This window comes from Cornus florida, unplaced genomic scaffold (assembly GCF_030987335.1).
Source record: "Cornus florida cultivar Cherokee Brave unplaced genomic scaffold, ASM3098733v1 CherokeeBrave_3.0.0_Hap2_Chr09, whole genome shotgun sequence".
In the NCBI taxonomy this organism is placed as follows: Eukaryota; Viridiplantae; Streptophyta; class Magnoliopsida; order Cornales; family Cornaceae; genus Cornus; species Cornus florida.
In genome coordinates this window covers 85,378,494-85,404,128 of record NW_026775579.1, presented here as the reverse complement: position 1 = coordinate 85,404,128, position 25,635 = coordinate 85,378,494, and the positions used below count along the sequence as shown (strand labels likewise).

The following is a 25,635-nucleotide window of genomic DNA, read 5'->3' as shown; positions in this document are numbered from 1 at the left end:
GATGGTATGAAGTAGGATGGATAGCTTGGGCTAGATATGGGATTGGCTCCATATCGGTAAACTCTCACACTGAATAGAAGGTTGGCGGTTTGTTGTAACATGTTCAGGTGACATACCGCGATGGTATGAAGCAAGACGGATAGTGAGGTGTGCATTTAGACCTCATGCAGTTTCACATCTCATGAAATACAGTAAAACCACTATATTTGCTTGAATCCTAGATGGAATCAGTTTTGAGACCATGGAACTGTTTAGACTAATATATTACTTGTCTACGCATTCATAATCCACTATTGAGGAAATTTATGGAGGAGAGTGTTCTAAAGTCTCAATCCATCAATTTCAATAATTGTGTTTTCTAAATAAAAATGAGTGGTCACTCAACTTTTATAAAGTGTGTTGCAATCCATAGGGTCATTTTATAAAACTTAGAGTGCATGGACCAAGTGGGAGATTGTTGAAATATATATATATATATATATATATATATATATATATATATATATTTAAATAATAAAAATTATTTTGTGGTCCTATGTACTACGTTTTCTAAAATAGGATTGCAATGTAATTATTGATACTTGATGGATTGGGTTGTACTTTCCAATTTGGTGGTCTAATTGGGAGTATGGTTTTATATCGTTGAATTGTGATTTTTCAACTTATTTGGTATGATTTAATTATAACATTGATATCTAAGTTTCCATGATAGGAAGGGAGACTTAAATATGCTTGTTTGTAGAGAAGCCGTCCCCCCCCTGTTGTTGTTATATATGAGGGTGTTAAAACTCTTATTTAGACTTATCGTATCGACAACTTTCAGAAGGGGATAAAGCGTTCTATTTTTCAGATCTCTCAAAGGGCCATAAGGAATTCTCAAAGGTATACGTGCGTTAATCATCAATCAGGTACAAGCCTAAATTCCTTATTTAATTAATTGTAATATTCTTGATTTCTACATGTGAATTATTTATTTAATCCCAACATGCTATAGTGGCATGAAACTTTCTATTTAAATGATCAAACTATCAAAAATCATGTTAAAAAAAAACACAATTCAGGATCAACAACAAAAATCCAGTTAACTACAAAACCCTAGTCGAATTGCATAATGGATATATAAATGTGTATGTATGAATGACTTTAGTTACGCAACAATCATTGAAATTATGATTAAGTTTCAAAGCCAAACACAAAAAAAAAAAAAAAAAAAATAAAAGAGAAGAAGAAGTTGATATGGTAAATTGTTATTAGAACACATAAGGGATAAGTATGGTGAATCTACTCATCGGTGAGTAGCTAAGCATTATTCATTATTTATTACTCCGTATTATTTTCATTATCAAATCCAACAAAAAATGATGTCATGATTCTTTTTTAACTTTAAAAATTAATAACGTACAACCGCTTTATATTGGTTGGACCTTGGAGGGGTCCATCCATTGCATCGAATTGTAACCATGAAGAAAACTTAGGGGTTAAGGATAAGTAAAAGCTAAGTAAAGTAACACAAATGTGAGTGTATTCTTCTTCTTCTCCTCTTTTTTTTTTTTTTGGTCATTGCATATTTGTTTGTGTGTGATTTTGGGTGAGTTAATTTCTAACAAGTTGTATTTGTATAAAATTCTTAAAAAATAGTGAAAAATTGATGAATGTATATCAATATACAATTCATGGAAGAAGGGCTACTTAGATTATCTAATGAGAGAATAATATATATTGTAATAAGTTGTATAAATTTCTAAAAAAATAGTGAAAAATTGAGGATTGTAAATCAATATACTATTCATGAAAGAAGGGCTTTTTAGATCATCTAATGAGAGAATAATAAATATTGTAGTAATTGATATATATATATATATATATATTGTAATACATAAATCACCATAAAAGAAAGTTTTAGAGATCATAATTTAATTAACCAACTCAATACAACCACTAAAATTGAAGCTATAATTGTTCCATAGAAGGTTTAACTTAATTAACTCCTCTGCTGGTGCTCCCTTCACCATTGGAGGTCTAAATTGCTCACCGGAATTTTTGTTTTGTAATTTAGATGGTCGGGCCAACTGGGTCTTATTTGTTGGGCTTATTGGCTTTGTGCATTGCAAGACTTTTGCAACTCATTGGGCCAATAGGCTATATGTTTTCCTACAGCCCTTTTGGGTTTGTACAGTTTGCTATTTTAATCTTATCTTACCATTCAAAAAAATATATATATAACTCAAGTTTTTTATAATTATATTTTGATTTGATATTTTCTTATTACAGTCCTTTTTCATGAATAAGAACCTTAATTTACATAATTTATTTAATATTTTTTTATAATTGTATTTTAATTTGATATTTTCTAATTACCGTTAAATTTTAATTAAAGAGATAACCAACAAAAATACAGAGAAGTTGAGAGAGTGCAGAAGAATATATATATATATATTATAAAAAATATTAGTATAGAAAATAAGTAGATTAGAGAAAGAGATAAACCTAGTGTAATTGTTCATTCTTTCTTTTTTCTCTTCAATTGCCAATTCTTTTAGGCTATGTTTGGTAGGGTGGGTTTGAAGGGGAAGAATAAGATTAGTTATGAGGGAAAGGGAAAGAAAGGGAATGGAAGGATAATTTTAATTTGGTATTGTGTTTGGTTGATTAAGGAAGGAAAAGAAAGGGAAGGATAATAATTATGTTTGGGGAAAGAAAGGAAAGGAAAGTATTTCAGTAAATTTACTATTATACCCATTTATAATTTAAAATAAAAATTAATAAACTTAAGTATGTAATATTTGTAAAAAAAAGAAAAAGAAAATAAAAGTAAAGAAAAAGAAAAGAAAAATATGTAATATAAATATAATATTTTTAGGGTTAATCATTTTAGGGTCCTCGCCTCCATCTCTATTCTTGTTCTCTCTCTGCAACACACACACACTCTCTCTCTCTCTTCTGCAACTGCAAACCACAAAACTACAGCAATCCAAGTTCCAAACCCATATGTTTATCTATCATCTGCAAGAATCAAAGGTTCAAAACCCATATCGGCATATTGTTTCGGATTGTTCCAAAAATCAAAACCCATATCTTTTAGTTTCCTCTGCCCGCTGTTCCAGTTCGGGTTCGCCGTTTCCATCGCCGGCTGTTCCAATTCGGGTTCGCTGTACGCAAGTTTCAGCCGCTGTAAGTTTCCCCCCTCTCTTTTTCTCTGCAACGGCTAACTTATATGTATGGGTTTTATTTTGCTAAATCAACCAATCAAGGTCTGTAATTTTTGTTTTGCTTGACTAAATTCTTGATTTTGTGTGGGTAAAATTGGCATCACAAGTATCACATGTGCCATTGCCTTCCCTTTCCTTCCGTTTCTGCCCATTTTTGAGAGGTTAACAAATTTACTGTTCAAGCCTTGCCTTAACCCTCCAAACCCTTCCCTCTCCTTTCCTTCCCGTCCACCAATTTTACCCAAACATAATTTTTTTATAACCCTCCATCACCTTTCCTTCCCTTTCCCTTCAAACCCACTCTACCAAACTGAGCCTTAGTTTTCTAGAATAGGAAATATAAATGTATAAAAGAAAATGTGTAATATCTATTAAAATAGAAGATGTGAGATTCAAGATCACATAGCGCTTGCTCTAAACATTTTTATTCATGTTTTTAAAAGTTCAAATCTATTTTTTTATATATATAAACAAGACTTGCCTATTCACTGCTGGTGTGATCAAATCACAAATGCACACAAATAGTCTGCTATTTCAAAATTTTAAAAGTAATAAAATATTAAAACTTATATTCAAAAGCCATCCAAGCTTTAATTCTAGTGATCCCTAGTATTACATCTTTTTTAAGATCAGGAGCACTTTTCATAAAATTGAGAAATAAAGCAACCTGACCGACCAGTAATGTTATTGCCCCGGCCCGTGCATAGCATCAGAATTTATAGACAAAAATATATCGATTAAAGTAGACCTATAATTGTTGTGTTAGGGTATCTAACCCAAAAAATTAACCTAGTAGGTGGAGTGATTTTTACCCTCATATAAATCTCAGATCCCGTTATATATTCAATAACTGATGTGCCCACTCGTTCGGGTGCCCAACAAAACTTATTCATATCAAATGTGTCCTCATTGCACTAGTAAGAAGTTGAAGGTAGTAAATTTATTAGAATTGTAGCCTTGGAGGTAAATATATTAAAAGGTGAAAGTTCAAAAGTGTTTCTAGGAGTTTATATATGGGCAAATTTAAAAAATGACAACTTATCTGACCAACCAAATTAATTTCTGAATCAACTCAGCATATATGTATGGTAAGCAAGTCACTCGAAAAGAAGGGTTTTTTTTTATCATAATTTATGAGTAAGAGAACTGAACCTCAACTGTATCTTACAATTCTGAACCATGAAAACTTCAAAAAATGTCAACGAGCAGAAGAATGAAAAGCCAACTAACAATAGGCTGATGAAAGGAAGAACCAGAAAACAAAAGGTGATATATTTTAAGTTCAAGAAGAAAACACAATAGTCCTACAGTAGTTCATCCAAATCATAGAAACATATTTATTTTTGAAAAAACAACTTTATATTAACCAACCAGCCAACCATTAATCAGAGTTGTGACCAACATTGGAGCCATCACCAGGAAAAAAGAGACTAACAATGCCCATCTCATCATCACTTAGAATATCTCTTCCGGCATGCATAGTTGAACCCTCATCTCCCGTTGAACCCTCATCAAGAAAAGGACAACAACAACAATAACAGCCTATTTTTTCATCACTCGAGCTCTCTTCTAGGACTCTTGAACACTCATACATGAAGGTAGGAATATGAGAAGCAAGTTTTAATATCTCAACATCACCTCGAAACCTTTGCAGTCTCTAACATCAAGATGCACAAGTTTTTTGCAGCCCGGTCTTGAAAATCCTCACAAGATTCTCCCGATTGAGATATGTCTCTCTTAGGTCCAGATACTTTATATTTGGCAGTAAGGTGACTATAACCAAAGATTCATGATCCCTAATGTAGCATTTTGATGAAGTACGTAAATCAACAAAATTCTTGCAATGAAGGCTGACTTGGGTAAGGATTGCTTTAATATTAATATTGCTGCTTTGGAGCTTTAATGTCTGCAAATTTTTCCACTTGCTTATAAGACTTGAAAGAATGGAATTTTCCTCCCACAGTAGAAAAGGTAGCTCCAAATATTTCAAGGCAGGACACCTGCCAACAGGGAATCACTACGAAAAAAATTCTAACATTTTCTTCAGTTAAAACCCTACCTTATTGACCAAATTCGTCCCCGGAAACTCATCTTTGGCGGGAATGTTTATGCCCAAACTTGATGCTCCTTTTGATTTGGATTGAGATCTTCCAGGACTACCAGAATTTTTGTGATCTATTGTACCACGTACTGTTAAAGCTTCAACTGTTGTGTCTCTACTAACCTCCTTATTCTTATTACGAAGCTCATTATTCATGAGGGTATTAGCGACATCAACATATATAATTTATTCTTTTCCATACAGTAGTGTGATAATTAACTAGATGTTCGTATAAATTAGGCAGAGAGTTCAACTATAATAATGCTTTATCTTCATCATCAATTTTAACATCCAAATTTTGCAAATCAGCAAGAATTTTGTTTAAATTGTCTAGATACTTGGACATAGACATACCTTCTTTATAATTAAACCGGAAGAGCAGCTTCTTCAAATAGAGCCGATTTTTAATGCTCTTTGTCATATACTTGTCCTCCAGTTGCGTCAAAAGCTTGTTTGCTGAAGTTTCGTGCATGAAACGATATTTCTGATTCTTCCTGAGATAAAGCCGAATTTGACCATAAGCCTTACGATTGATCTTTTTCCAATTTTCTTCCTTTATTTCTTCTGGTATGATTGGTATCTAACTCTTGTTGAGTTAGAACATCCAAAACTTCGCATTGCCATATGCTGAACTTGTTGCGCGCCCATCAAAATTTTCAATATCAAATTTTGCATTTGCCATTGTCTTTTCAACGATCACGATCACCTAAAAGAATTTCTTATGAGAAAAAAAAAAAATTTCTCTAAAGAATCCCGATGAATAACGATGTACGTGAATAGTACTATACGAGAACAATGCCATATGTGAATGGTATTGTACGTGAATAGTACTAAATGCAAATAGTACTGTATATGCACAATCCCCGAACATAAATACAAATTGCGCGTGGAGCTCTGATACCAATTTGTTGTGCGAAAACGTGGGCCTAACAAATAAACAACACTGATTCTGATCACACACTCATAAAGAAAGCACTCACAAAATAAATAAATTGGAGAAAACATACACACAAAAAGAAGACAAGAATTTACGTGATTCGACAATATACCTACGTCCACAGGCAGCTCAAGATTAATGTGTGCACTAATACTCAAAACCCAAAAGGGTTACAAACGGCTAACAAATACAAATGAGATAGTATAATGATTTTCTCTTTACTGAGCTTCTAATGCTCTCTACTCTCAACAGTGAAGCGTTTACATCTCTTCTAGCTTTCGATGCGTCTCCTTTTATAGGAGATATAAGCCTCGCATGCATTAACTCCCTTCAGTACAAAATTGCTGCAATGTTCAGAGAAGTCTTCAAAGCATTAACTCATTTAATCCGCGTGCACTATCCAAATAAATGTTGTCATAAAACATGCTCTAACAGAAGGGGAAAAAGAGCCGAACAACAGCAATTTGGAGCCAGACAAAGATCCTCTCCGGCGCTGGAGAGGTGCTGCACAGGTAACAACCATTGGGTAAATGGGACCCACTAGTGATGATACATATCTAATGGTTGTTACCTGTGCAGGACCTCTCCAGTGCTAGAGAGGATCCTTGTCCTTTGGAGCCACAAAGGTTAAGGTGGTGTTGTGGTTTTGTGGAGTCTGATTAGGTGGAAGATTTTTAGGAACATTTAATTATATGGAAACTTCACGAGTACTGAATTTTTGGAAAAATTCAGTTTCCTAATCTGTTAGGGAAAATTCAGTTTCCTAATCTGATTTGACTTCCTTATTGGTTTAAGGAAAATTCAGTTTCCTGATTTGATTTAATTTCCTTATTGGTTTTAGATTCTACAAAAGGCAAGTTCTTGTAGCACAAGTTTGGGACTCTATAAATAGGGGTGAAAGTTAGAGATAAATGTGTGCCAATACAAGAGAGAGCAATTGAGAGAGATTGAGAGAGAATTCTCCTTATAATTCTTCATCTTTTTCATAGTGAATTTGTTCGGTGTACTCCATGGACGTAGCCTTAAGATTTGGGTGAACCATGTATATCTTGTATTCTTGTGTGTGATTTTTTTTCTTCGTGATTGTTTGATTATTCCTCGAACTGTATGTGTTATTATTTTGCGTTTCCGCCACAACAACTGGAATCAAATTCGGTTGATTGTGCAGTGCAACTCGAACAACTGGTATCAGAGCCTTTGGTTGAGAACCTAGGGCACAGAAGGTGTTTGACGAAATTCTGAAAGTTTTTCGATCAGATCTGTCCGTTCGAGTAGGAGTAATGGCATCAGAAGGTAAGACATCCACATCCATGATCGAGAAGTTCGATGGCACAAACTTCAGTTTCTGGAAGATGCAAATTGAAGACCTCTTGTTTCAGAAAAATCTGTATCAACCTTTGAGAGAGAAACCAGTGGATACAAAGGATGCAGAATGGGAATTACTTGATAGGAAGGCTCTTGGCACCGTCAGATTGATGTTGTCAAAGTCATTTGCCTTCAATATCAAGAACGAGAAGATGACGAAGTCTCTCATGGCAGCCCTTTCTAGTATGTATGAGTAGCCTTCTGCAGCGAACAATGTGCACTTGATTAAGAAGTTGTTCAACATGAAGATGATCGAAGGTGGTAAGTTCAACGAACATCTAAATACGTTCAACGAGATAGTTGGGCAATTAGAGTCTGTTGATATCGACTTCAAATACGAGGCCCGAGCACTGCTAATTTTAGGGCAGTTACCCGAGAGTTGGAATGGCATAGTTACAGCGACCAGTAGTTCTGCAGGGAAGACCAAGTTGAAGTTTGATGAAGTTGTGAGCATGATTCTGACTGAAGAAATTAAAAGCAAACAACAGGGGTTTCCACTAGTGGTTCGGCGTTGAATGTTGAAAGCAGAGGCAAGGGTTCAAACAAGAAGAAGGGAAACAGTAATAGAAACTGTGATACCCCTCGGATCCGAGACGCGGGTTGATCAGGCCCAGGTCCAAACCTGAGGGACATCAGACAATTAAAGTATTTTAAAACGAACACGGATTACAAAATAATGAAGAAAATAAATAATAACGCTGAAAGAATTCTAAATTAAAAATCCTCAAGTTATAATTATTAAAATCCAATAATCCAAAACTCCATAAATTTAACAACTCAGGAATCCATCCTTGTGGACCCCTAATAAAATCCCAAATTGAAACTGAAATAACTGAAATAAAATATAAAGCTAAACATAGAGAGTAGTCCTACGTAAACAGAGGAGTGAGTGTCTGTATCTGCTCTGTACGTCCAAGCTCTAACCTTGGAACTGACGAACACCTGAAAAATAAAGAGTGGGTCAGGCCCACTTGCAAGTCCTATTCTACTACGATCCAAACAGTAATCCGATACGCAGATACATCCTACATAGCTCAACAATATCTATCTAGTCCATACATATATATATCCACACTAAGGGACATTCACTGGACTACAGTAGGGGTCTCAACCTGAATAGAAGGCAACATGCCAAAACGTACCCAAAGGTGGGCATGAGTACCTAAACCTAACAGGGTACACCTCAACCTACTTTAACCAGCTACGCATCCACTGTACATACGCACCCTAACCAACGAGTTTGAGACTCAAGCTCATCTCGTGGTACCATAAACATATATATAAAGTCCGTCCAAAACCAGGGTATGTTATTCAAATACTTATTAAGATGACATAAAATATACAAACTAGTTAGACACTCAACTTATATAGTTGATATTACTTAACTACCATCCACTAATCCAGGAAGCCAGTCAACTTAGTCGCAGTTGATCTGACTTAGTCACAATTAGGGTTCAATATTTTTTAATCCATTCCTTTAATCCGATAGGTTAGGTTTAAGCGTTTTGAGCTAAACCATCCCTATTATGTCACCGTCCCATACTGGTGCATACAATCCTCCTTATCCTTGTAAATTACAACACATACATAATAAGCTTGTAATTTACAATCTAAACCATTATCCATATCATTGCAGAAAAGTATTTAAAATTTCAGCAATATACATCCCAGCATTAATTCATGTAATTGCACTAGAGAATTTGATATTCCAACAATTAACATCCAGAGTATGTATAGTTCAAACTTTAAACATAAAATGATCTATCATGCATCCAAATATAAGATTTATAATCTTATTATAGTCCATTATGTTGCCTAAAATTTAACTAAGCAATTTGGTTCTTTCCATCCCTTATTAGTATGCTAAGCTGTATGCTTTTATACTGATTCATCCTTTAAATAATTTATAAAATTATTTTCAAATCCATTTTGTCCAATTCCTTAGGCCTAAGAGATGTATTATACACTCTAGAACATTCCCTAGTCCATTTAACCCATTTGATTTAATTAAAATAGGTTTTAAAATAAATCTAGGCGTTTGAAACCAAAAATCCCAACTCAGCTGCCTAAGTTACAACTAAGCAGCCTAAGTTACCAATTGAGCCCCCTAAGTTACCAACTCAGCCCCCTAAGTTACCAACTCAGCCGCCTAAGTTACAAACTCAGCCGCCTAAGTTAGTGCGGAGGTCGTCTTCTTCGTTTGTTCAGCCTCTGTAAACCCTAAAACTCCATTGTTAAGGTCTCCAAACTTCAACCTATGTCCCATACGTCCATAATAAATTATTTTAAATGATTTAGCAGACAAAGATTCAAATTAAACCATAATTCATGCATAAAGATCTAAGAAATAAAGAAACCATGAAGAAGCATATAAAATCTGAAACTCTCTATTTTAATCCAATTAAACATGCATGATTATTATGTTTTTAGCATTAATTAAGCTCCTGGAGTCTAGCTAGGCATGCACAGAACACAGATTAAAGGGAAAGAGAAGAACAAAAACTTGCCTTCGAGACTTTGGTTTAAATTCTCTAATTATCGTCTCTGAAATTTTCCGACGAAAATCGTAACTGATGTTCCACCTCTGTTACTCTTGGTATCACCTACGAACAACCTCTCCTTCCTCCTTCTTGGTTCAACCTTAGTCTAGACCAAAACCCTAGCCTTTCTTCCTATCCCTCTCTGTTTCTCTCTATATCTCAAGTCACTGTAATCGGTTTACAGAAAACGTTTAACTTCCTTTAAAACCCTAAACCACAATAATATTATATATTTATAGACCTAACATTAAACCCTAATCCATATACAACTCGGCCCATTGATCAACCTAGGTTTAAAACAGTGTCGGCTATAAGAACTTACGTAAGTTTATGAGTACCAGAAATATAATAACAATGAATTAAATAAATAAATAAAAACAACCATTAACAAATAATTAATAATTAACAATTAATTAAATAATTAAAACAAATAAATAATTAACAATTAAGCAAAAATTAAGAAATAAATAATTAAACAAAATATTACCATTTAATCAACACAATAAACAAGTAACTAATTAATCAAATAAAAAAAATATTAAATAAATTAAATTAAAAAATGTAAATACCAGAAATATCCTTTTAAAATTAGGGGTATTACAGAAACAGAGGCAGATCCAAGTCAAGGAATGGAAGGACACAGACTCAAAATTTCAGGAATTCCATAGATCTCAGTGACGTTGAGTGTTGAATTATGGAAAGAAGGGACATTACCGTTTTGATTGCAAACTTCTAAAGAAGGGAACCGAAAGAAAAATTGAAGCAAACTTTGTCTCAGAAGAATCAGATGATGCATTGATATGCTCTTTGGAGAGCAAGGCGGAGTCATGGGTTTTAGATTCTGGAGCATCGTTTCATGGCCCCTCAAACAAAGAGCTATATAATAGCTATGAACCGAGTAACCTTGGTAAGGTGTATCTTGGTGATGACCAGCCTTGCAGCGTCATTGGCAAGGGTGAAGTGCAAATCAAGTTAAATGGGTTAGCTTGGAAGTTAAAGGATGCGAGACACATCCCTGACTTGAGGAAGAATCTTATTTCGGTAGGATAATTGTCAAATGAAGGTTTTGTTACAACCTTCAATGGAGACTCATGGAAAATTTCCAGAGGCGCTATGACCATTGCACGTGGTAAGAAAGTTGGCACTCTCTACACAACTACCAGTGCTTGTGGGTCTATAGCAGTTGTAGAAAACAGAGAAAATCACAACCTTTGTCACCAGAAAGTAGGTCACATGAGTGAAAGGGGGCTCAAGATTATGCACTCTGTGAGAGTTACGTGATGGGCAAGCAGAAGAGGGTTAGTTTCAAAAAGAGTGGCAGAGATATCAGAAAGGAGAAACTTGAGTTAGTTCACACAGATGTTTGGGGCCAACCACTGTTTCATCCATTGGCGGAAAATCCTACTTCGTGACTTTCATTGATGATCACACGAGGAAAGTATGGGTTTATTTTTTGAAACACAAATATGAGGTATTTGATGTGTTCAAGAAGTGGAAGGCCATGGTGGAGAATGAGACAGATTTGAAGATCAAGAAGTTGAGATCAGATAATGGTGGTGAGTACGAAAACACTGGGTTCAAGAAGTTCTGTTTTGATAATGGGATCAGATTAGAGAGGACTATGCAATGAACCCCATAGCAGAATGGGGTGGCAGAATGGATGAACCGAACATTGACAGAAAGAGCCAGAAACATGCGCATACATTCGGGTCTACCCAAACAGTTTTGGACCGAAGCGGTCAATACAACATCCTACCTAATAAATCGTGGACCATCGGTTCCTTTGGAGCATCGAATACCAAAAGAGGTATGGAGTGGCAAAGAGGTAAATCTTTCATGGTTGAAAGTTTTTGGTTGTATTGCATGTGCGTATATTAATGACTATGCTAGGGGAAAGCTCGACCCCAAGTCACTAAAATGCATCTTCGTTGGGTATGGCAGAGATGAGTTTGGTTATCGACTCTGGGATAATCAGAACAAGAAAATCATCAGAAGTAGAGATGTGATTTTTAACGAGAAGGTGATGTATAAGGATAGAGATGCAACATAGTTAACTAGTCCTGTACAGAGTAAGCCTGAGTTTATTGAGTTGGATGATGATCCAGAGAGCGTTGATGCGGAGCAGACAGATGAGGGTTCTTGGCCAAAACTCACAGAGCATAGTTTACCACAGATTCCAACTCCTATGCCTACACCTAAAAGGTCTACGTGACCTTATGTACCGAATAGGAAATATTTGGATTATATGTTGCTCACAGATGATGGTGAGCCTGAATGCTATAGTGAAGCATGTCAGGTTGAAGATGCTAGCAAGGGGGAGCTTGCAATAGAAAATGAGATGAAGTCCTTTATCTCTAACAAACCATGGGAACTATCCAAGTTGTCCATGGGGAAGAAAGCTCTTCACAACAAATGGGTGTACAGGGTAAAAGAGGAGCACGATGGTTCCAAGAGATACAAGGTAAGATTGGTGGTCAAAGGCTTTTAGCAAAAGCAAGGCATTGACTACACAAACATTTTTTCCCCGGTTGTGAAACTGAGTACCATTCGCTTAGTTCTTAACATTGTTACAGCTGAGGGGTTGCACCTTGAGCAGCTAGATGTCAAAACTGCTTCCTCCATGGTGACCTTGAGGAGGAGATTTACATGCAACAACCGAAGGGTTTCTCAGTCAAAGGGAAAGAGAAACTAGTGTGCAAGTTGAAGAAAAACTTATATGGTTTGAAGCAAACCCCGAGGCAGGCAGTGGTACAAGAAGTTTGATGGTTTTATAAAGTGACATGGCTACAACAAGTGCAATGCTGACCATTGCTACTACTTCAAGAGGTTCAAGTCAAGTTTCATTATCCTTCTACTTTATGTTGATGACATGTTAGTGACAGGTTCTGATTTTGAAGAAATTAGCAAATTAAAGAAGCAGTTGTCTAGCGAATTCGAGATGAAGGATCTTGGTGTAACGAAGCAGATTTTTGGGATGAGGATTAGCAGAGACAAACATAAAGGTATTTTGCAGTTGTCTCAGGCTGAGTATGTTGAACGGGTTCTGAAGAGGTTCAACATGAATAATGCTAAGGCGGTGGGTACTCCCTTAGCTAATCACTTCCGTTTATCTCAAGATCAGTGTCCGAAGACAGACGATGAGAAAAACTTCATGGCTAAAATTCCATATGCCTCAGCCATTGGAAGTTTGATGTATGCCATGGTGTGCACAAGATCAGACATTGCATAAAAATGGGAGTAGTAAGCAGGTTCATGAAGGATCCGGGCAAGCTACACTGGGGAGTAGTAAAGTGGATATTGAGATATCTATGGGGTACCACAGATAGATGTTTATGTTTCAGAAGGGGTGAAGTGAAGCTACATGGTTATGTAGATTCAGACTTTGCTGATGAGGTGGACCACAGAATAAGTATTACCGGGTATGTGTTCATGGTGGGTACAACTGCAGTTAGTTGGATTTCGCAAATACAGAGGATTGTAGCGTTATCTACTACAGAGGCAGAGTATGTGGCGATGACAGAGGCCAACAAAAAGATGATTTGGTTACAAGGTTTGTTAACAGAGTTGGGATTCGAACTGGTGAAGAATATTTTGCACAGTGATAGTCAGAGTGCGATACATCTGGCAAAGAATTCAGCATTTCATTCAACGACCAAACATATAGGACTTCGGTATCACTTTATCAGATCTTTATTAGAAAATGAGGTGTTGACACTTGAGAAAATACTTGGCACTAAGAATCCGGCTGACATGTTGACCAAGACAGTGACTATGGAGAAACTGAAGTTGTGCGCAACTTCAGTTGGTCTTCTAGCTTGAAGACAGAAAGAAGCGCACCGATATGTATGGGACATGCATGAGAAGAAGATGGAATGGGTTTACAAGTGCTCCAGACTCCAAGTAGGAGATTGTTGTGGTTTTGTGGAGTCTGATTAGGTGGAAGATTTTTAGGAAGATTTAATTATTTGAAAACTTCAAGAGTACTGAATTTTAGGGAAAATTCAGTTTCCTAATCTGTTAGGGAAAATTCAGTTTCCTAATCTGATTTGACTTCCTTATTGGTTTAAGAAAAATTTAGTTTCCTGATTTGATTTAATTTCCTTATTGGTTTTGGATTCTACAAAAGGCAAGTTCTTGTAGGACAAGTTTAGGACTCTATAAATAGGGGTGAAAGTTAGAGATAAACGTGTGCCAATACAAGAGAGAGCAATTGAGAGAGATTGAGAAAGAATTCTCCTTGTAATTCTTCATCTTTTTCATAGTTAATTTGTTCGGTGTGCTCCATGGACGTAGCCCTAAGATTTGGGTGAACCATATATATCTTGTGTTCTTGTGTGTGATTTTTTTGTTTTGTAATTGCTTGATTATTCCTCGAACAGTGTCCATTGTTGTTTTGCGTTTCCGCCACAACAACTGGAATCAAATTCGGTTGATTGTACAGTGCAACTCGAACAGGTGGGAGACAACCCAATAAATGGGATCAAAAGTAGTAAAAAAAAGGGGTAACCATGTTCCCACCTTCCCACATGTCTGCCATATTCAACAGTCACCGCTGATGGGCATTATTTGATCCTAGTCAAGGTCTAGCCGTCTCTTCTTCTCTCTCCCTTCTTCCATGCATGTAGATCTATATGTATGTGTATATATAAGTGTACGTGTGTACTATGTATATACTATATAGTACACAGCCACATTCCTTTTGCACTATCAGATGCTCTCAGCTCTCTACGGTTTTTTCTCCTTGCAGCTTTCTCTCTCTACAATGACAGTGAGGAGAGAGAAAGTAAAGCATGGAAAAGGGAAAATGAAATTGAGGAAGAGGTCAGAATTAGGGCTTACACAAAAGTTCCTTAACTAATATCCTTCACCAATTATTTATTTATTTATTTATTTTGGTTATCCGGGAAAACACGAACCTTAGAGATCTCAACAACCCGACTAATCTCCGAGAATCCGGAAATGCGCTTTTCTACTTGGGTAGGGTAAGTCACTGCAGATGTAGCAGAGGCTAGCCACAAAGAACACACATTTTTTCACCAAATATATCTTGTCAAATAGGATTGAGATAATTTTAATATAAAAAAAAAAACATTTTAACTATTTTATTATATTATTTTTTTGTTTGTTTTTTTTTTTTTTAAATTACAAATGGAGACTTGTCCCACATTATTTATTTTTTTATTATATAAATAGGTGGGTATGTAGTGCTATTTCAATAATTTAAATTTTTAGTTAAATGAGTAAACGTCTATCCGTTACAGTCGAGCGCCTGATCCGGAAGATGTTTGGGTGTACCATTTGGATAGGCAGGGTGGCTCGATCGCAATGAGGGTGTTGCAAATTCAGGCGGGGGAGAATATTACAAAGGAAGACTTGTCCCACATTAAATCCGGATGGAAGTAAATTGGATATAAATGAGTGAGTATGCTGTATTACCCAATAACATAAATATTTGAGTAAATAGGCAAAGCGTTCACCCATTGCACTTGGTTACTTGCCACCTTTGATTTGTTAAACATTTCAAAACTTTTTGTGGATTTTGGAATATAATTGCAACATAACTGGTCAAATTAATTTTGAACCATATGACAACAATAAAAAAAAGTTAAAGAACTAAGTAGCCTAAGAATTTAAAGGAGTTACATTCCATAAAAAGTATAATGGTAGATTTGATATTCAGGTATTGTGTTTCTAAATAAAATAATAATAAATTGGTAAAATTGATGAGAGAAAAACCAGAAGATGAGGCTTTAGACACGTTTAAAGTTGATAAAGAAAACAGATTAGTAATGCAGCAGTACATCCACACCATAGATACACGTTGACTTTTAAAACAGTGAGTAGAAAACAATCGCTACCGACTACTCGAGCTCCCTAACAGCACTCTTGAACCTTCAAACATGAAGAGTTCAACCAGAGTTGTAACCACCGTAGACATCAGGATCAGGACTAATACTATAAAAATTTTCATCATCAGACCACTCTCTTGAACCCTCATACATGAAGGTAGGAATATGAGAAGCAAGATTCAATATCTCGTCATCACACTCGAAACCTACACAATCCCTAGCATCAAAAAACACAAGTTTTTTGCAGCCCTCCAAAATCGTCACAAGATTTTCCCGTTTGAGGGATGCCTGCCTCAGGGCCAGATACTTTATGTTGGGCAGTAAGGTGACCAGAACGCATGCTTTATTTTCTCCAATGTAGGCTCCTGAAATACCTAAACCAACAAAATTATTACAATGAATGCTGACTTGTGTAAGGATTGCTTCCATATTACTGGAGCTTCCAAGCCTTAACATCTCCAAATTTTTCCACTTGCTTATCAGACTTGGAATTATGGACATGTCTTCCCAGAAATTATTAGGCAGCGTCAAATATTTTAAAGCAGGACACCTGAAATAGAAATAAAAATAAAAATAAAAAACTGAAATAGATTCTAAAAATTTTACTCTGAACATAGTTTTCTTTTAAATTTCGTTAGCAAATTAGGTATCAAAGGAAAGATTTTCAATTGTTAAGATGTTGCAATCTAGCCCCTGCATCAACACAAACATAGTGATAAAGATTTTAAATAGAACCATTCAATAGATTTTCCATTTCATAAGGTACCATTAATCAAATATCTGAAATTATAATAAAATCCATCCTTAATTTTTTTCTATCAAAATGGTTATCTCAATGAAGTTTTGATATCTTACCCTTCTGCCACACATACTAGAGCCTCTCTTGCATAATCGTCAGGAAGAACTAGTTTAACAGCAAATCCACCACTTCGACTGATGACAAACTTGATAAATCCAGGTTCATCAAACCTGATCATTCCATTTTTATACACTAATCTTGATCTGATGGAATCTAATATGTCAGGAGGAAAAATAAGGTGCTGCCAGCAAAGAGGATTGAGAGTTGCAGTGTACCATGACTTGCATACCAAGGAAACATCAAATAACAGGGACATCATTCCCACTCTTCCAAATATATTCACCAAACAATCCATGTTTAGCTCTTCCCATTTTCGCTCTTCCATCTATAAAAAGGGAAAGTAAACTAAACTGTGAATCTTATTACCATAGTAAAATAAAAATAAAATAAAATAAAAACAACATTTCCCGCTAGAGATGCAAATAATTTTCACATTGTTTATATTAGAGCATTCATTCTGAAAAAAAAAAAAAAAAACAAGAATAATAATAAATAAATAAATAAATTTTTAGAGAATTGGAAGTTTTCATCGTAAATCTTCAAATGGGAATCTACAGAATGCAGACAAAACTAGAGTTTCAAATATGTATAGGTAAATGAAAATTCACATTGTAATTTTAGGACAAACGTAAAACTGCATAAGAAACTGAAACACTACAGAGAGTAGAAACCAGAAAGACCATACAAACCAGTTTAATTCTTGGACAAAGACTAGGACAAAGAAGTGCTTACAGCTCTAATCTTGATCAATCTAGCAATTTAAGCAAATGTATGGTATTGTATCAAATATATATAGATATATATATATATATATAAAATATATATATAGATGAGAGATATAAATGGGTAGGAGAGGAAACGTGTCCTCTCCTTCTGGGATCCAAGAGTCCCATCAAAGTAAAAAGTAAATTAAAGTTTCTATTGCCAATTACTCCGTACTATTGTCATTATCAAATCCAACAAAAATTACGTCATGATTCTTTTTAACTTTAAAAATTAATAACGTACCAATCACTTTATATCGGTTGGACTTTGGAGGAACCCACACTATGCATCCCTTTGGATAACTTAATTGTATTTGGTTCATCTTTTATCCAATTGTAACCACGAAGTAAAGTAACCATGAAGAAAACTTAGGGTTAAGGACAAGAAAAAGCTAAGTAAGTAACACAAATGTGTACGTTGAAGTGGAGTAGTGAGATCCAAAAGAGAGTGTATTCATTTTTAGAAAAGGGGTGTGTCTTCTTTTAAGGGAGTGATAATCTTCACTTTTCCTGTTAGTTGTGTAAACCTTATTATTCGTTGAGTGTGTTATTTTCATCTTTTTATTTTTTATTTTTTGTTTTCATTGCATATTTGTTTGTGTGTGATTTTGGGCGGGTTAATTTCTAACAAGTTATATAAATTTCTTACAAAATAGTGAAAATTTGAGGATGTATATCAATATATATACAATTTATGGAAGAAGGGCTTTTTAGATCATCTAATGAGAGAAGAATATATATTGTAATAAGTTGAATAACTTTCTTTACAAAATAGTGAAAAATTGAGGAATGTATATCAATATACAATTCATGGAAGAAGGGCTTTTTAAATCATCTAATGAGAGAAGAATATATATTGTAATAATTTACCCGGAAAAAATATGTATATATTGTAATACATAATCCACCATAAAAGAAAGTTTTTGAGATCATAATTTAATTAACCAACTCAATACAACTACTAAAACTGAAGCTATAATTGTTCCATCGAAAGTTTAACTTAATTAACTCACTCAATACAACTCAAGCTTTTTATAATTGTATTTTGATTTGATATTTTCTTATTACAGTATTTTTCGTGAATCAGAAACCTAATTTACAAAATTAAATTTTAATTAAAGAGATAACCAACAAATTAAGAGACAAAGAAGTTGAGAGAGCGCAGAAGATAATATATATATATATATGTTAAAAAATATTAGTATAGAAAATAAGTAAATTAGATAAAGAGAGGAACCTAGTGTAATTGTTCATTCTTTTTTTTTTTTTTTCTTCAATTGCCAATTCGTTTAGTTTGCTAGAATTGGAAACACAAATGTATAAAAGAAAAGGTGTAATATGTATTAAAATAGAAGACATTAATGCCTTTTTAATTATCTCCGTTAGATTCAAGGTCACATAGCGCTGCTCTAACCATTTTAATTCATGCTTTAAAAAGTTCAAATCTATTTTTTTATTTAAATGTTAATTGTTATTATAATTCTGTGTTTTTTTTCCCCCCCTAAATTTGAAGCAAACACACCCACTCACTATATATATGGATAAAACTTGTCTACTCATTGCTGGTGTGATCCAATCACAAATACACAAATAATGTGTAATTTCAAAATTTAAAAAGTAATAAATAAGGAAATCATTGAATTTATTCTAAAAAAAGATTATTATCCTTATTTATCAATTTTTTTAATTTTATATATTATTTGTGTATTTGTGATTGACCACATCATGAGTAGGCTAGTTTTGTTCTACATTCAATTTTTTAATTTTGGAAAGAGAGATTATACCAAAGTGTAATCGATTGTTATTATAATTTTTGTTACAACATACTAGTAATGTGTGTATATATATATATATATATATATATATTATATTATTTGTTATGAATTCAAAAGAAAAAAAAATGCTGGTCACTTCAACCAGTCAACCTCATTGTTGTAAACTGTTCTTTCTCTCCATTTTTTTACTTTTGACATCATTTATAGTGCATCTTCTTCACTTCCAGTTTACTCTCTCCAATTCAAGGGGAAAAAAATCTTCCGCCAATCACTCTGGCCAGCGAAACTGCGTACACAAAATTATCTGATTTCTTCTTGATGTAGAGATACAATACGAGGCAACTATTCACCCTCCAAACACACATCACCACTACACCTACCCAGGGCCAGCTGGACCCTTACTCGACATAGGGAGTTGCCTGGTATTATATCTTTTCTAAAATTTTTATTTGGATCCAAAATTTATATTTCTTTATATTATAACTTTCAAATTTTTTTATTTGTTTATATTATAACATTTCTAAAAGTATTATTTCCTTCTTATTATTAAACTCTGCCCGATAGAAAGGCCTCAATTTTTTTTTTATTTCTATATATTATAACCTCCTTAAAATTTTTATTTGTATAGATTATTAGACCCCAACCATGCCAATAAAAATTTAATAGGGCTAAAAGATTTTTATCTTTTATCTTATCTCTTTTTTCTCTCTCTCAGCTCCTCATTTACGTTTCTTTCTTTTTTTCCAGAATTTGTAAAATTTTCCATATTCTTCTTCTTTTTTTTTTTTTTTTTTTTTTTGACTTGTTTTCCCGCATTTTTCTAATTGGATTGACTATATATATATATATATATTAGATATTAAGAAGTTTATATTTTTTTTGCCAAAGGGCTCAAATTATATTGAGCTGCCCCTGCACCTACCATATTCTCTTGGGGTTTCAAAAACATCAAAATTGCAATGCAATTTTCCAAAACTGAAGTCACAGTAGTAATTCCACTCCTTGGTTAATTCCATCAGGAAGTTTCCTTTTCTTGTTGGCTTGGTTTTCACCATCAATATCCCTAGTTTTACATTCCATAAGCTCTGGCTCTGACTCTGACTCAAGAATTTTGAGAAAATAACTACAACACATATATCAAGAATGAGTTTGAGCATGGCAAAAACAAGACAAAAAAGAGTTCTGCAACCCTGCAGTTAAGCAGATAACCGTTAAGTTTTGCATAAAGTCGATCATCACGTTTTGTAATTTTATTTATTTATTATTTTTTTAAAAATAATGCCAAAAGTTTAAAGTCTTCCCTCCTAGCACTTCACATAGGGACCAACACTACATAAAGGCAAAATCATTTATTGTTCTCTGATTTTCTGCAAATTAATGTAAATTATTGATTGACATTGTAAATTCAAGATTAGGAGCACTCTTCATAATATTGAAGTCACAGTAGTAATTCCACTCCTTGTATTACATCTTCTTCAAGATTAGGAGCACTCTTCATAAAAATTGAGAAATAAAACAACCTGACCGAGCAGTAATGTTCATGCCCCGTACATAGCATCAAAATTTAAAGAAAAAAATTTATCGATTAAAGTAGTCCTATACTTGTTGGGTATCAAACCCAAAACATTAACCTAGTACGTGGAGTGATTTTTACCCTCATATAAATCTCAGATCCCCTTATATATTCACTAACTGATGCGTCCACTCGTTCAGCTGCCCAACAACTATATATCACCCATAAAACTTCTTCATATCAAATGTGTCCTGCTTGCACTAGTAAGAAGTTGAAGGTAGTAAATTTATTAGAATTGTAGGTAAATATATAAAAAGGTGAAAGTTCAAAAGGGTTTTTAGGAGTTTATATACGGGCAAATTTAAAAAATGACAACTTATCTGACCAACCAAATTAATTTCTGAATCAACTCAGCATATATGTTATGGTAAGCAAGTCACAACTATATCTTACAATTCTGAACCATGACAACTTAAAAAATCACCGAGCAGAAGAATGAAAAGGCAACTCACGAACTAACAATAAACTTATGAAAGGAAGAACCAGAAAACAAAAGGTGATATATTTGAAGTTCAAGAAGAAAACACAATAGTCCTGCAGTAGTTCATTCAAATCATAGAAACATATTTATTTTTTCAAAAAAAAAAAAAAACAACTCTATATTAACCAACAGAGCTGTGACCAACATTGGAGCCATCGTCAGGAAAAAAGAGACGAACAATGCCCATCTCATCATCACTTAGAATATCTCTTCCTGCATGCTCGGTTGAACCCTCATCTCCCGTTGAACCCTCATCAAGAAAAGGAGAACAGCAACAGCCCATGTCCTCATCACTCGAGCACTCTTCTAGGACTCTTGAACCCTCATACATGAAGGTAGGAATATGAGAAGCAAGCTTCAATATCTCATCATCACCCTCGAAACCTTTGCAGTGTCTAACATCAAGATGCACAAGTTTTTTGCAGCCCTTCAAAATCCTCACAAGATTCTCCCGATTAAGATATGTCTCTCTTAGGTCTAGATACTTTATATTTGGCAGCAAGGTGCCTATAACCAGAGATTCATGTTCCCCAATGTAGCATCTTGATGAAGTACGTAAATCAACAAAATTCTTGCAATGAAGGCTGACTTGGGTAAGGATTGCTTTAATATTAATATAGCTGCTTTGGAGACTTAACGTTTGCAAATTTTTCCACTTGCTTATAAGACTTGGAAGGATGGAATTTTCCTCCCACAGTAGAAAAGGCAGCTCCAAATATTTCAAGGCAGGACACCTGCCAACAGGGAATCATAGTGAAAAAAATTCTTACATTTTCTTTAGAACTATAATTTACAATAATTTTCTTTTAAACTCTGTTAGGATAAAAGGTAACAAAGGAAGAGTTTTCAATAGGTGAAATGTGGTCATCTAGCTCCTGCCTCCAGACAAACCAAGGGAAAGTTATTTTAACTAGTACCATTCAATAGATTTTCCATTAAAATAATTTGTTCTTCACAGTTCTATACTTGATGCAAACAAAACTAGATATCTGCAGAAAATACGACTTCCAGGCTTAATGAAGACAGTTGGAAAACTGAGGCTCAATTTCATCCAAGAATTAGGAAAGGAAAAATAAAATAAAGAGATTCCATTATAGCAAGTTCAAAATTGTTGAGACATTTAAATGTATTATTTTCACCCCTGCTTTCCCACATCTTCTTTTCCTTCCTTTCTGCAATAACCAAACATCAAAAAGAAGAATTTCCTACACACACACACACATATTTTCCCCACAAAGTAGTTGACTTAGCATATCATTTTGGGAGAAAGGCTTCTTTGCACTGGTGATACCATATCATCAGTGTCATCAACCAATTATATAAATGGTCATGTGACTAAAAGTGCATTTAGGTCATATCACTACATGTCAGCATTTAACTAGTTGGTATACCATGTCATCAATATATACCAGGAGCGTTAAAAATATTTCTCTACTTTTGGGCATGACTCAAAGGTCTTGTTCAACTCTTACGAGTGTCAAGACTTGCATCATCCCGCCCTCATATTTAGTAGCATTCAAGTGTATAAGATTGTAACAAAAACTACAATTTTTTCTTTTGTCTAATAGATTATCGTGATAAAGTTCCGATGACTTACCCTTCTGCAACACAGACAAATGCCTCTTGCTTACAATCTCTCGGAATAACTAGTGAAACAGCAGATCCGCCACTACGATTGATGACAAACTTTACTAATCTAGTTGCATTAAGCCTCTTCAATCGATATCCACCCACTAATCTTGATTTGAAGGAGTCCGTGATTTTAAGAAAATCAAGGTGATGCCAGCACAGAGGATTAAGAGTTGCTTTGTACCATGACTTGCATACGAAGGGAATATCAAATAGCAGGGACTCCATTTCCAATCTCCCAAGCGCATTCACCAAACAATCCATGTTTAGCTCTTCCCATTTTCGCTCTTCCATCTATAGAAACGGAAAGTAAAAGCAACTATAAATTTTATGATTATAATAGAAGGAAAAGGAAAAAAAAGACCATATTTTCCCACTAAAAATGCAAATACACATTGATTAATAATTGCAGTTCATTCTGGGGAAAATGGTTGAGAATTTAAAGTTTTCAATCTAAATTTTGAAATGGGAATCTGCAGGATGTAAAGAAACTAGAGTTTCTTGTAGAACAATGAAGTAAAATATTGACTGTCGGAGTTTCGTGCAACCTTTAGGAAGTAGGAGGAGCTATTCACCCTAGTTTTTGTAATAAAGTAAAAGATACTGCAATGCAATTAAGTATTGTGCTGTCACACCTTTATTCAATTCGCAGTCATCCTTGTTTAATTTTGAAATAGGAAAAAAAATGAATTTTTGTTCATGGTTTCTAGCTAAGAGGTTAACTCTATAAATAGTTCAAAAAGTACGAAAATTTCCACTTATCAGTATGAAAATAGTTTGTTTAATACAATTATAGATGCCAAACCAACGCCAAAGTATTTATTAAAATTAGACTTTAATCATTAAAAAGTAACTGCTAGATAATTGTGTGCGTATTATATTAGTCAAGATTTTGTAATGACATCCGGTGCCATCTAAATCATAGTATTTTTTTTCTATATAACTGAGCGAACCATAAAACATAAATTGCACGTATATCGAGTTTGAAAACAATGGGAAGTGGCTAGTTGGTGGGCTACCTATTGCCGACCAAACTGTAAATGGATAATGCAGTCTTGCAGATGAGGACCCTTTCAATTTTGTGATTAATCTATCATAATAATATTTCATTTATATACATATAGATACACACATACGACTATATGGAGTGATGCAAAATAGGAAAACATAATTACGCATTATATCTAATATTAATTTAACACATTCCTCACCATGGAAAAGACAATTTTCAACAGGAAAATTTATTAAGCTGAGGGTTTAAAACACTCCAATGAGATTCAATCAAATTAATAAAATATTTTATTTTAAAATTTTAAAAATATCAAATTACATGACAAAGATTTTGAGATTAATAGTGGAGAGTGAAAATAAAAGAAAGTAGAATCCACGATGAAATTATGAACACAACCAACTAAAGTAAAAACAAAAATGGCACAAAATTCATATCAGCATTTTGATTGTGTGTAAATACAGAATCAAGACAATTAAAAGCAAGACAATAATACTTAAAACTTACTCTGGCAATTGGGTTTCAATCTCTGTAATTGGACGCAGATGAGGACCCTCTGTAATCCAATTTTGATCGGTAGTTGTTACATATACTGATACATGTATATATATATATATACATACACAAACATAGGAGCACTCACTTGTTACTAGTAAGGCCCAGCGTTAGAAGGCCGTGGCCCAAGCGAGCCAGAGATTTGTTCCTAAAGACGAAAAGACATAGGTGCCCTTACATATATCCACTTCTCATAAAATGAATTGATTTTAGTAACAATGGTTAGGGTAGGAAAATAGCGGTGATACACAAGTCCAACACTTCATCCTATTACGTGTGTGTGTGTGTGTCCGTTTTCTTGAAATAAAAAATAAATAATAAATAAAAAACTAGGTTCACTTCATCATGTGTTGCGAGCCTTTCAGTCTATCAAGTTGGGAATTAAATCTCCTTTGGCCACAATAGGACGAAATTACATTAATTTTAATCATGCATAGAGATCCAATGGCATAATAATTCAACAATCATTACTCAACGCATAATGTTTTATCTTGTTAGCCTAGTTTTAGGACTACGTTGACGGGATAAGAAATTACACTATAATAAATCAAGAAGAAAAAAACCAACATATACAACCAAAGAGAATGTCCATTGCCCCGTCCCGCTAATCAATTTCCACTGTCACTATCAATTTTTTAGGCTACATACATCTCTCTACTGTCTGAACTCTCTCAAACTATTTTTTATTTCTCTACCTTCCCACTCAGTTCTAAATCTTCGGCTACATGAAATTCGAGCATTGGAATTGATGGAATTTGAGAAAAATAATTAAGAAAATTGAATTAAATTTTTTTCAAATTTTACAAATTTTAATTCCAAAACTCCAATTCCACACAACTAAAGACATCCTCAGCAATTTTTCGCAAAAGTGCAACGTCCTATAAACTCCCCATGCTTAAAAAGAAGGAAATGAGTTTGAACCTTATGGGAATTACACTAGCTTACTTGGATGAAATTTTGCTGTAGTGACATCCTGACATGAAACTTAC

General features: G+C 34.3%; 2 protein-coding genes across 3 annotated transcripts; both read right to left on the bottom strand.

Annotated features, from left to right (window-relative positions):
* Nucleotides 1-15,911: 15,911 nt before the first annotated feature.
* LOC132273417 (F-box/LRR-repeat protein At3g48880-like) lies at nt 15,912-17,641 on the bottom strand. Of its 2 annotated transcripts, none has more exons than XM_059774373.1 (3): nt 17,593-17,641; nt 16,857-17,185; nt 15,912-16,551 (listed from the first exon to the last, which is right to left on the bottom strand). In XM_059774373.1, the coding sequence occupies exons 2-3, from the start codon at nt 17,183-17,185 to the stop codon at nt 16,062-16,064; spliced, it is 819 nt and encodes a 272-aa protein (XP_059630356.1). In that variant the 5' UTR covers nt 17,593-17,641; the 3' UTR covers nt 15,912-16,061. The 2 variants fall into 2 exon arrangements, with proteins under 2 accessions (XP_059630356.1, XP_059630355.1); XM_059774372.1 differs by having other exon boundaries at nt 17,550-17,631.
* Nucleotides 17,642-21,574: 3,933 nt separating this feature from the next.
* LOC132273042 (F-box/LRR-repeat protein At3g48880-like) lies at nt 21,575-23,376 on the bottom strand. The gene is made up of 2 exons (XM_059774076.1): nt 23,051-23,376; nt 21,575-22,187 (listed from the first exon to the last, which is right to left on the bottom strand). Exons 1-2 carry the CDS (start codon nt 23,374-23,376, stop codon nt 21,575-21,577), a joined length of 939 nt encoding a protein of 312 aa, XP_059630059.1.
* Nucleotides 23,377-25,635: the final 2,259 nt, after the last annotated feature.

Excerpts from the sequence above, each read along its gene's own strand:
- LOC132273042 (XM_059774076.1), bottom strand. The coding sequence starts at position 23,376 with ATGGAAGAGCGAAAATGGGAAGAGCTAAACATGGATTGTTTGGTGAAT. Across the intron at positions 22,188-23,050 it reads TTTGTCTGTGTTGCAGAAGG|GTGTCCTGCCTTGAAATATT; the intron begins GTAAGTCATCGG and ends CCCTGTTGGCAG.
- LOC132273417 (XM_059774373.1), bottom strand. The coding sequence starts at position 17,185 with ATGGAAGAGCGAAAATGGGAAGAGCTAAACATGGATTGTTTGGTGAAT. Across the intron at positions 16,552-16,856 it reads CTAGTATGTGTGGCAGAAGG|GTGTCCTGCTTTAAAATATT; the intron begins GTAAGATATCAA and ends TTTCTATTTCAG.